Source organism: Patella vulgata, chromosome 5, assembly GCF_932274485.2.
Source record: "Patella vulgata chromosome 5, xgPatVulg1.2, whole genome shotgun sequence".
Lineage (NCBI taxonomy): Eukaryota > Metazoa > Mollusca > Gastropoda > Patellidae > Patella > Patella vulgata.
In genome coordinates this window covers 24,536,521-24,549,444 of record NC_065883.2, presented here as the reverse complement: position 1 = coordinate 24,549,444, position 12,924 = coordinate 24,536,521, and the positions used below count along the sequence as shown (strand labels likewise).

The window sequence follows — 12,924 nt, the reverse complement described above, 5'->3', positions numbered from 1 at the left end:
AGTACTGGATTGGCTGGGGTCACACTTGCATGGCAGAACTCATGCAGAAAGTGTCGATCGGATCGATTGTGTCGAAGGAGCATCCATTACGTTATGGTGTACCCCAGGGCTCGGTACTCGGACCAGTCCTTTTTGCTCTGTACATGGTTCCACTTGAGGACATCGTCACTCGCCACGGCTTAGACACGGTAATTTTCGCAGATGATACTCAGCTCTACATCGCGTGCGACGCTAAGACTGACTATTCCGTGGCCTGCCGAATCGAAGCCTGCGTTGATGAGATCAGAGGGTGGATGAGAGAAAATCTTCTCGCACTCAATGATTCGAAAACCGAAATTGTGTGGTTTTCTTCTCGCTTCAAGAAAGCTGAAGCCCTGCCTACCTCAACGGAGGTCAGGATTGGTGATGTCAGTGATGATGGACTCGAGTGGAACCATGGAGGCGCATATCGCTAAGGTATGTAGAACGGCGTCGTACAGTTTACTGTAACAGTTTGTTTTACGGCCTGTATGATTACCAAATAAAAAAACTGCAACACATACAAAATTCTGCCGCTAGACTGGTAATCAGACGAAAATTAGAACGTCATATTGACATGACAACAATTCTACGTGAACTTCACTGGCTACCAGTGAAAGCGCGCGTAGAATTCAAAAATCTATGCATCCTATTCAAACTGATCCATCATGGTGGGTCGGCACCGTTCTACCTGACTGAACTGAGTGAAATTCATGTCCCTAAAATCCGCACTAAAAGTTGCGAAAGTGGAAACTGGTGAATCACAATATGCGACCAAAACCGCCACGAGCATACGGTGACCGCGCTTTTTGCATCTATGCACCACATCTGTGGAATAGCCTGCCAGCCTCTCTCCGTGATATAGATTTGTTCGCCTCCTTCAAAACCGCACTGAAAACACACGTTTTTAGAAAATTTTATTGTTGAGGCCGCAAGATTATGAAATATGCCATACATTGTAAATATGCAACTAGAAATTATATAACATACTCGAGAGTTTTATAGTATTAGGTTAAGATGTCTAGTTATTGTTGATATTTCTTTTAATTACTTGTAATGTTATTTTTAGAATGATTTTATGTACTGTCTATCATTGAATTATACACTAGGTAATTACTATATTGATGTAAAGCGGTTTGAGATGCTTTTATGTAAATCGCTATATTAAAAATAAATCATTATCATTATAGTACCCCAAATATTATGGATGCCCCGAAATTTCGGGAGAAATTTTATTTGTTTTTATCAAGAGGAATTGAGTGGTTATATACCCTCCGCTCAGATTAGGAGCGACTGTGATGTTTTGTTTTGTGTTTTGTTTAAGAATTAGAGAGATAAACCGTTATTAATTTTGATAAGTCTTTTGAAAAATATCTTATTTAAGATTGGTGAAATGTGTTCAGATCATTCATTGTTTGTTTTTTTTTGAGGTAAAACAATATGACATCCTATGTTCAATTTGGTTTATGTAAATCCTAATGTAAATATTCTAAAATAGATCGTTAATCGTTATCTAAAGTCTGTTCCACTTTGATTAACTATTTGTTGAGTTCACCCCATAATATAATAAGCAGATGATAAAACTTGGACACGGATGGCAGTGATAATATTTTCCATAGCACATGTCATAAAAAACCTGTTTGGCCAGACGGTAAGACTACCCGACAAAAATAATAGCTGCCAATCTTAAAGAAGAGAAGGACGGAAAATATGAAGGAAGAAATACTTTGTACCCTCCCTGCAATTGACCAAAACGTGGATGTGAATAAAAGAAGACGTCTTCAAACGCGTGTATCATGGCCAGTAGAAGAACTTATGTTATATGTAATTTTATTAACTCGCGTGTGTGAACATTGGAATATTTTGTGTTATTTATGTGATTTCAATAACTCGCGAGGTGAAAAAAAGAGAAAAGGATTTTGTATTCTATGTGATTCTAATAACTCACTTAACACCTTCCATACATGAAATCGATTTATGACCCACAGATGGCCGACATTAGCCCTGGCTTGATACAACCAACGGCCATGCGGAAGGGATTATAAGCAGGAATCAAACTGAAATTATTCTGTCAAGGCGAGAGCCTCTGAGTTAAGACCCGACAGAAGCCATGTAAATTAGTTAGGAGTTGGCACTCAAGGGTGTCAAGCCAAGCTAGGACCTTGATCCCTCAACACAAGCTAATTACGGAGTCTTGAGTTTTGTACATGATATGTTTGGAGACCAATAAATGTAGCACATGAAGTTAAACCAGTGTTGTCATCAAGAACCTGACATAAAGACCTAAAAGTGTAACAAAACCCACTGCAGTACAATGTATAACACAGGCTTTTCAGCGGTAACCATTCTGAATATATGTTAGATCTTACGAATTGTGGACACCGGACCGACGGACGGGAGCGACTACAATAGACGACAACATGGGCGTATAAACATTAGTGTACTATTTTGTAATGTGGGTCTAATCCGTTTTACATCTCCCATATACATAGAAACTAAATAAACTTTTTCATTTTTTTTCTTAAATGGAAGCAGAATAAATACTTCTCCAAATTATCGACTAATATCCTTGATTTCGGAATTAAAATGTCGGTCAATTAGCCCCGTGCCTGTTCTCAACGTTGAGATGCCATGGATATCAAACTAACATACGTAAAGGTGTTGTTTTCGGTTATCTTAAAATATAAGAACGATCCAATATAGTAATTTATTGTCTATACCATTCAATTATTTAAATTCAAGCATTATTAGCAATATACAATGTATATATAGGGTGGTGTAGCTTAAAATAATAATAGTGTGCATTTAAACTCGCTTGTGAAAGGTACAAGTTACTGATGTCGAATGAATTAAATATAATACTAATAAGTCTCTATTCTATAACTAGCAACAAGCATTAAACAATAATATAATAATGTATATATCGTACTTTTTAGTCACCAATAGTTTGAATAATCTTAATAATCAATTTCTTTAATAAACAAGTAATTTATCAAATGTATATTACTTGTCGGCTTATTAAATACGCTGCGAAGTCTTCGTTAGTAATTAACCAAGTAATAAATCATATAAATTTGTAATTGTACTCCTCTGTTTATTTAAGCGTGAACCATTTTTACTTATACTTGAAATAAATTTAAATAAACAAGTATTTCGTCGATAAACGTACATTTCCATTTAGTATTTAATGCTTACGTAGATTTAGAATTATCTATTAAAGTAACACTCGGTTCTACTAATCGTACTTTTCCGATATAATAGGAAATAATTCCAAATCACAAGTTCAAAAAAAATTAAATATAAACTTCAAACAAGGTTTTTACATTCAAATCATAAAGTAGAGAGCTTATCATTGAGAGATACAATATTGTCCTTTCTAGTAATTTATTAAATAAACATTAGTGTAAGATTTGGATAAGAGCTGACCATACCTGCTATAATTTGATAAGATTTCATCTTCCAAAAGCGTGAGGTTCATTTATGCTTTTTAATGGATTATTCCCTCGCCGTTTCTAATAATAAACATGTATACATCTTAATAATATTGGACTATGTAATCCATAAAATATATATTCTTAAAATACAGAAGATTTAAATATCTAAATAAAATATTTGTGCATATGCTCTCCAATATTCACTCTGCAATACCTATAAAGCTAGGCTATAACGTAACACGTGTATTACATATATCTTAATGTGGCAATAAAGTCAAAGTTTCAGCTGCACAACGTTTTATTTTTTTAATCTCATTCTCTTTGGGTCCAGTATTTGAGAAAGGGTTTGCTGGGTCCAAAATACAGGTTACACTCATTGGAAATAAGTTCATCCTGTAATAGATCACAAACAACATAAACAAAGCATTGTCTGTAAACCAAGGTTGTTCACAAAACACATAATCAAATATATTACAAGAGCAATATAATATTCAGAACTAAAGACGTACATGTATAATTCTTGACATTTCATGCGTTAAAAGTGCAAAGTTGATCAATTTAATGTTGATTTTACGGTTATTCAGTGTAAAATGCGTAAAAATAAATTTTGAACAATATTTAACATACACAATTGATTTTGCACTTTGAATAATAATAGACTGTTGGGTCACGGAATCATCAAAAAACTTATAAACTGCATGTGGTATTCATGCAAAAACTTTCACAAACGGGATCAATAACAAAATTACAGCATCTTAATACCGATAGTGACGAAAGAACGTTGTTTTAAATCTTACCATTCGGTTTCATTAGGGTCGTAATAGTGCGAAACAGTCAGTCGTTTAATTTTGAATTCACTCAAAATCTCAAGTGCAAACCGGAATCCATCAATCATCTTAAAATCTGTTTTTTTGTTCAGTCTTTCACAATATACATACACACCGATTACCTCACAACAATAGGAGGACAGCGTCCAATCCTTGCCCTGACATATCAAAATGGAGAAAACAAAAAAAAATATACTATTAACTTACTACTGATTTGCCAATATATCTTATGAAATGTTACAAAATTCAAAAGGCACAATAAACATCCTTTATTAGATAAAGATATGTTGCCAGGCAAAGAAACATACGCCCACGGCAGCTAAATCGTCCGGCCAGTCAACAAGAGTTAATGAAACATTTATAATACATTAAAATCTGATTAAGAGTTACAAATCATTAAGTAATTATCAGAAAACCATTAGAATTTGTTTAGGTTTTATAAAGTTCTGTCCCATGCTAACGTTAATATACGAAACATTTAATATCATGGATTTAGCTGTTACTTGTTCGTCTCAAGACCTTAAACTCTGTGTATTAATCTGAAGTCAATCGGATGATAACTTTAGCCTCTAGAGCGTCCACAATAGTTTTCAAGGTGATCAAGGGCCATAACTTTGGCATTAATTATCGAAAATCGCTGAAAATCAACAGGATTCTACGTTTCATGACCTCAAACACTGTGCATACATTTAAAGTCAATGGGATATTAACTTTAGCCTCTAGAGCATTTACAAGTTTTTTGAAGTGATCAAGGGCCTTAACTCTGACAGTAATTATCTAAAATCGCTGAAAATGAATAGACTTCTACGTCTTATGACTTTAAACACTGTGTTTAAATTTAAAGTCAATCGGATATTAACTTTAGCCTCTAGAGCGTCCACAAGATTTTTCAAAGTGATCAAGGGCCATAACTCTGGCAGTAATTATCGGAAATTGCTGACAATCAATAGGCTTCTTTGTCTCATGACCTTAAACACTGTGTATAAATTCAAAGTCAATCGGATATTAACTTTGACCTCTAGAGCGTCCACAAGATTTTTTGAAGTGATCAAGGACTATAACTCTGGCAGTAATAATCGGAAATCGCTGAAAATCAATAGGCTTCTTTATCTCATGACTTTAAACACTGTGTATAAATTTAAAGTCAATCGGATATTAACTTTAGCCTCTAGAGCGTCCACAAGATTTTTTTAAGTGTTCACGGGCCATAACTCTGGCAGTAATTATTGAAAATCGCTGAAAATGAATAGACGTCTACGTCTTATGACTTTAAACACTGTGCTTTAGATCTTCCCATATCACAATTTCTTTTACCTTTCACAGATTTTAAATCTTCTATTAACTTTTTTATTTATGACCGCTGGCAACGGTCTTGGGATCTTGCTGGCACAAATAAACTTCATCACATTAAGCCTCTCTTAGGAGACTGGCCAAGCTCCTATAGAACCAACAGGAGGGATGAAGTTGTTTTGGTCATTCTTTTTTAACTCATATTTTCATTTTAAAGCGAGAGCCTCAACCAGAATGTGAACACTGTCATGTTCCTTTGACAGTTAAGCACATTTTGATTGAGTGCAAGCATCTCAAAGATATAAGATCGCAATTTTACCGTTGTCAGTCACTACATCACATGTTTGCCCAACCGGGTTTATATGGTAAAGTGTTAGACTTTTTAAAGGAGACAGGTTTTTATAATAAATTTTAATTGTATATATATATATATATCATGTCATTTTTGTATTTAATATTTATATGCATAAAAGTTGTATTTTATTTTTAATTTTATTAACTGTGATATTGTTTTTATTTATGCATATAATGGTTCTCTGTGATATAATTTAGCCTGTCTCGTAATTTTCACCATATGTTTGGCGCAATATAGCCCGGTTGGAGCTGACGTGCCATAAAACCACATTTCATTTAAACACTGTGTTTAAATTTAAAGTCAATCGGATATTAACTTTAGCCTCTAGAGCGCCCACAAGATTTTTCAAAGTGATCAAGGGCCATAACTCTGGAAGTAATTATCGGAAATTGCTGAAAATCAATAGGCTTCTTTGTCTTATGACCTTAAACACTGTGTATAAATTTAATCGCTGAAAATCAAAAGGCTTCTTCGTCGCATGATCATAAACACTGTGTATAAATTTAAAGTCAATCGGATATTAACTTTACCAATTGTGGACGCCGGACCGACGGACGGATGGACGGGGGAGACGACAATATACGTCCAAATTTCAATGTGGGCGTATAAAAACGTATAAAAATACTTGTATATATCAAGCTTTAAAGATCAATAATAAATTTATTTGACTGGCTCCGCTCGAGGTTTTTCGTTTTTCCCTGAATGATAAGGTTTTTTCACATAATATATATATATATATAATTAATTAAAATTACGCTACCCATAATATAACGTAAAGCGGAAATAAGGATGTTTCAAACTGTTTTAATGTAGAATGTAACAATTTGCACTTTTTAGTTCACTTTGGGTATTTTCTCAAAGATTTTTTTAACCCATGCCAACTCTAAACAGTTATATTAGCACATATTTAACTTTTTTGGATGAAACGTTGATATACCCAGATTTATACGTTGATATTTTTCACGACCCCTTGTTTCTAAAGCCTAGGGTAAAATATACACGTAAGTATCGATATTTTCCTTTTGGTATTCTACGTCAACCCAGCCCTAACACGGTGCTGTATCTATTGTATTTAAGGCCGAAACTGGTGAGTGACCAATACGGGCTTTGGGCTGGCCTAGTGGTCTAGAGTGTCGCGTTTCTAACTCTAGCAGGCCGGTCACCCCTGGCTTGCGGTCGTCGATAGTTTCATTTTGGCATTCTACGTCAACCCAGCCCTAAAACGGTGCTGTATCTATTGCATTTAAGGCCGAAACTGGTGAGTGACCAATACGGACTTTGAGCTGGCCTAGTGGTCTAGAGTGTCGCGCTTCTAACAATAGCTGACCGGTCACCCCTGCCTTGCGGTCGTCGTTTCGATCCCTGGTGTAAGCGTATGTGGCTTTGAGATAGGGGCACCCTCTGAACCTAGTAGGTTTACTCCGGGTACTCCGATTTTCTCCAACAGGAATTCACCTTGCATGTGGAAGCGGACGTTAAACACTAATAGAAGACGAAGAGCGACAAATTTAAGCTGAATTTAATGCTTCCTGCCCCCTTCAGACGCTCAATATAACCTTATACATGGTTTACTAACAGAGGGAGTGCACCTTCAAATACTCCCCCTTGCAGCTTGATTGGATCCATGCTTTTCCGGTCTATGGCATTGGTGCCAGAGGGACGAATACCAAGTTGATTACATAAATATAAAGAAAATTACTTAACGGATCTGCTGTTTGTTTTTTTCCAGTATTTCAGGAGACGGATAAGATCTTTGACTTTAGCGTTTTCAGGTCTAAAAATCGCTTTTTGCTTTTTACAGAAACTGAGAGAATAGTTCGATCTGACTTTCTCGGGCTTAGACTTCATTTCTTCATAAACTTGTCGAATTGTTCGTTCTAAAAAAATAATACATATTTTAAATGAAATGAAATGAAATGGAGTTTAACGTCCTACTGTTCTGCTCCTAACCTCGGCTAATGAAGACGGGCATACGCCATACAGTGTGCTATGAGGGAAATTTTGCCCGGACAGCGGCACTACGGCCTACTCTTATATCGAATTCCAACTGCCAAGGGATCTTTTACGTGCACGCCAATGTGTACACGGGACCTCGGTTTTTCGTCCCATCCGAACGACTAGACAGCCCCTCCGTCCTATATTTTAAAGGTGTTACAGGAGCCAATCATAATAAGGGCCTAGGTGGCGTTGAGATGGTGCTATTTGACGCAATCAGTTTATTCATCCTTATCCTGTTAAAAAGAATTATGTGTATTCTGATTACGGTAAAAAGAGTGCTTAAAATACACACCCCCAACAGTTTTAATCCCGAAGACGTCAATAGCAGGAAGTAAATCCATCTCCAGTTTTACAGTCTTTCCACTGTAAGTTACCTCACAGTTGTAAGTTAGACCATACATGCTTCTCTTCTTAATTGTCATCCTAATATTATCCATTCGTCGGTCTAACCATTTCTCGATATCAGCCAATATTCTTTGTCTTTTCTCAATGAACGCCTCCATGCTGTCGTAACCATTCAAAAACAGTACCAGATCTGCATCGCAACTTTGTTGAATGGCGGTGCCTTTACCAAGAGAACCAGTCTAATAAAACGTATAAAGCCAAATAAATGATATGCATATATAGTACACTAGCAGAATACCCGGCTTTGCCCGAGGCCCAATTCGCCAGAGGTTCTAAATTCGCCCGGGGTCTAATTCGCCAGGAGCCCCAAATTGTCAGGGACCTAAATTCGATGGCCTAAACCATTTACGGGGTCATGGTGATTAATTTGATACCACATTAATGTGGAGACGAAGCGTGATTCGCCCGGGTCTCGGACCCGATTTGTCCGGGGCCCAAATGCAATGGCCTAAAACATTCACAGGGTTAATTTGATGCCACATATGTATGGCGGGGTATCAGGTTCAAAATGCGATCTGCAGTAGAAAGTAGAAAATAAAAAGCATGATGGGCAAACATACACACATAATACTCTTTGATTTTATTTAAATTGTCGATGTATGTATGTGAACTCTGTATGCCCACACCATGAACCGCTCTTTGGAAAATTATGATAGTTTTGATTATTGAAGGTAAAAAAATATCCCGGCGTAAAATTTAGGATCGGATGACCATGACCTTGATTTTCAATTTTTATCCTATGATACAGTGGGCTAATAATAACAATAACCATTTAAAGCAATATTAGAAATCGTATTAAAACACAGTTTATTCGAAATTACAGTCAATTTACAATATTGTATTTCATTTCACTTCAATATATGAGCATTTTTAACAGAAATGCACAACATAAAATACCCCACCCCTCATCCGCCCCACCCTAGGAAATTCTTGTGCTTAGATTTTAAGTAGACTTTGCATTTAAGTAAACTTATCTGATTCTTATTTTGTGTTCCCAGATAATTCTTAAGAATGTTCTTGTGCTTATATTTTAAGTAGACTTCAGGTTAAGCACAAACACGTTATTATGTGTTCCAAGAAAAAACTTAAAAATACATTATGGGAGATTTTAATAGAGAGTTGGCCATTCTTGCTATAACAGTTCAAAAATAGATGGTGAAAGAAGAATATATTGACAATTTCAGTCAAATTACTTTATTCTGAACAAAGTTAACACTATTGTAATTTTTGACTAGAAATGGGAGTCAACTCTCTCTTGACCGTCTCCGAGAATAGACGAACGTTTGATTGACAGGCGTTAACTCCACCTACATAATCTCGATTATCAAGTAACGTTTTCAATGGCTGTGGTTTGAGACGGGGTTGCAATTCAATTCGTATCACATTTATTTTTACTACAAATTAAGAATAAGACTTTTAATATATAGATAAGAAGCGAAAGTTGAAAAGGAATGGACCAAATCAATGAGGCATAATTATAGCCTACTTCTTGTTAGCCTGCGTGTAGTCTTGTACTGTAACTGGTAGGCCTGCGTAACTCCCGAACAGTGATCCAATGGAGCTGCAATGTTTATCAATTTCTATAATGTTTCTATAAACGCAAGTGACAAAAGAGCGTAGCCTATAATATCGACATCCAAACTCTCATTTTAACCACAACTAAACATAATATCAAGGCCGTATACATGTATATCGAACTTTCAATCAAATTGACTGACATGCGGCCTCGCTCAACAGGGGCCTCGCTTCGTACAATCTATCATTTAGCCTCGATCTAAAATTATTTCCGGGAGTATGACGTCAACGTAACGGTTAATCTCCGCTTACGACGCGATTTCAAAATTTAATCAATCAACGAAATCCTGTTTAAATCCAAGCCGAATCCAAGCCATCCGTGGGTCTACAGAGTTGATTTTGTGCTTGTTGTGTAAATAAAGATATAATTTATAATTTCTATGACATCTGAAGCCTAAATAAAGACTTGCAATAATCAGATTTAGCTCTTGCATAATGTATGTTTAAGCACACCTTTGTTCTTAAACATTGTCAATCTAAGCACAAGCCCCAAGCCAGGTATACGGCTTGCTTAGCAACCTTAAGTTTGTTTCTGCTTCAAACAAGATGGCTGACCGTAGAGTTATTCGACGGCATTTCCTACATCTTTTGATATCAAAGAGACATTAGTAAACAACACAAACACACGGGCTACTTTAAGATCAGGCGCTCTAACAATTATTCATGGGCTTTCGTTTTGGGGTTTTTTTTTTTAGCTTGTGGCACATTTTATATGGGTATAGGGGACATGTCAAATGCATCTAAATCGACCATTTGCCGGGAAGCAGTCGACCCATAGAAATATAGACATTTCTATGAGTCGACCGATTTATGACGTAATTCGCATACCAAAATTGATTTTATGACGTTACAGAGCTTCGTAGTCTCAGTTTACCAGTCACAATGTGCTTAGACGCATGCTTGACTTGTGCTTATGTAAGAATTGTCTTGATTATTTTCTAGAGACGATATTTTATAAAGTTTCTTACGTAAGAAAAAAAGTGAAGCATGACTTTGCGCTTACTTTAAGAATTTTCCAGGAACCAGGCCATGGTTTTTCATAATATATTGACCTTTCAACCCTGTATGTACTTCTCTGAAGTCACGACTGTCTGTGTTGTAATTAAACATGTAATTAATTCAATATGTCCTTTACAAGCTACACATGATCTGTGTACAACACTCGGCATTACTTCAACGGGAATGCAGTGGTCAGTGCATCATATTATGACCTGATAATGACTTCAATGGAAATAGGCAGTGCAATTGGGGTATATAACCAAGAGTTTGCTGACAGTTAGACAGACGACCACAGACGAGCGGGATGAGAAGAGAGGCTTGGACGAATGCATGGACTCACCCGAGTTCAGCCGCTGCCTTGGCAGAGGGGCGGAATGGTGGATTTAATATAGTTATGTACCGTCCTGATGTGTTCCTGTCGTAGTCTACTTCCTGTATAGTTTAAGTTCCTGTATTGTTGTTGTATTTATGTAGATGCGTTATCTTCTGTTCCGATGTAAATAAACCTTATATGTACGAAACTGATCTACTGTTATCACTAATAGTGTTACAGTATCAGTTATAGGGGTGCCATACTGCACGCCGCGATGCATCTACTTCGTACCTCGAGAATACATCACTGCCCTGAATGCCGTCTATTTAAAACGCTTATGTGATCATCCTTGGGTTATAAGGAATAGGTATGCAAAGTTTCAAAAGGATCTGTTAAGAATTGCGGCCTATAGGCGAAACACAAGACACACAAACATTGGGCGTGACTCTGTCCCAGGGGGTCCGTCATGCACCAAAAATAATGGAGGTCAGCCTTGGGGTATAAGGAATAAATATAAAAATGTTTTCAAGACGATTAATTAAGAATTCCGGGCTGTAAGTGACACACAGACACACAAAAATAAAAATGGACGTGGCTCTACCCCTGGGGGTTGGGCAGTCACCACAAACAATAGGGATGTTCCTTATGATAGAAAAAAACAATAGAGATCATCCTATTCATATAAAAAAAATTCTAGACGATCGATTAAGAATTGTGGCCTGTAGGTGACACACAGTCAGTCAAAAAGAAAATAGATGTGGCTCTGCCGCTAGGGGTTGGGCCATGCACCTTAAAAGATAGGGATGTTCCTTAGGGTACAAAGAATAAGTATTCAAAGTTTCAAGATGGTACGTTAAGAAATGCGGCCTGTAGACGACAAACAAATACAAGATATGGGTGGGATTCGGCCCCTAGGGGTCGGGCATTCATCAAAAATTATAGGGATCATCCTTAGGGTATACGATATAAGTATGTTAAGTTTCAAGACGATCACCCACACACCCACAGAGGGGCGACGCAATATACGTTGATATTATGAATGTGGACGTATAAATGTGGAGAAGCGAGGCTAAGCGTCCAATAACCACTAACAAGCACCTCGATTAAGATAATAAACAATCAATGCACATATCTTGTCAAAACTAATAGTGATAAGCATAGGCGTACGGGCTCGATGATCCGTAAATGCCCCATCAAAAAACCAGGTGTCCGGAAGAGTAAGCTTACTCTACTCATGTCTAAATAATTTATTATTTACCTGCACTATCTCTTGTACATCATACCCTAGTAGTTGGTGTAGTGTTCTGACAATTATATCAACAGCCCCGTGCAAATCAGCTAAAAACCCACTAGGGGGTCTAACAACATCATCAATAAACTTCTCCAAACTTCCTCCATTATATCCGGGTAAACTCATTTTTAAATCTAACAAAAGCAAAATACATCAAGAAATAAAATAGCTAACATAATCACCTTACGGCAATCATGATGTCTTTTATACATCTGACCCTGATGCCTACTTTACAATCGCTTTCATCATCGGTAATTCATCATCAGTAAAAATCGATCGGTATCGGTCGATACTCGGCCATTTTGTCGATAATGGAGTTGCCGATATCTGTTCAAACGGTAAATATCTTTAAAATATCTTCGAGTTGTAAACAAATCATTATTTTGCTTGTTTCACTAATTTAAATAATGCATGTAAAT

At 36.6% G+C, this 12,924-nt stretch overlaps 1 protein-coding gene across 7 annotated transcripts in view; it reads right to left on the bottom strand.

The window, feature by feature from the left end:
* Window positions 1-2,706: 2,706 nt before the first annotated feature.
* The window catches only part of LOC126821054 (2'-5'-oligoadenylate synthase 1A), a 29,457-nt gene continuing 19,239 nt past the window's right edge, over window positions 2,707-12,924 (bottom strand). For 6 of the 7 annotated variants that reach the window (XM_050549361.2, XM_050549359.1, XM_050549360.2 and 3 more), the window contains exons 2-6: window positions 12,473-12,639; window positions 8,215-8,506; window positions 7,629-7,801; window positions 4,250-4,437; window positions 2,707-3,845 (exon numbers count right to left, since the gene is read on the bottom strand). In XM_050549361.2, the coding sequence (XP_050405318.1) occupies window positions 3,710-3,845; window positions 4,250-4,437; window positions 7,629-7,801; window positions 8,215-8,506; window positions 12,473-12,631 (948 nt within the window). In that variant the 5' untranslated portion in view covers window positions 12,632-12,639 and the 3' untranslated portion in view covers window positions 2,707-3,709. Of the gene's footprint in view, window positions 3,846-4,249; window positions 4,438-7,623; window positions 7,802-8,214; window positions 8,507-12,472; window positions 12,640-12,924 lie in introns of all 7 variants that reach the window. The other variant, XR_008788225.1, reaches the window with a different exon arrangement.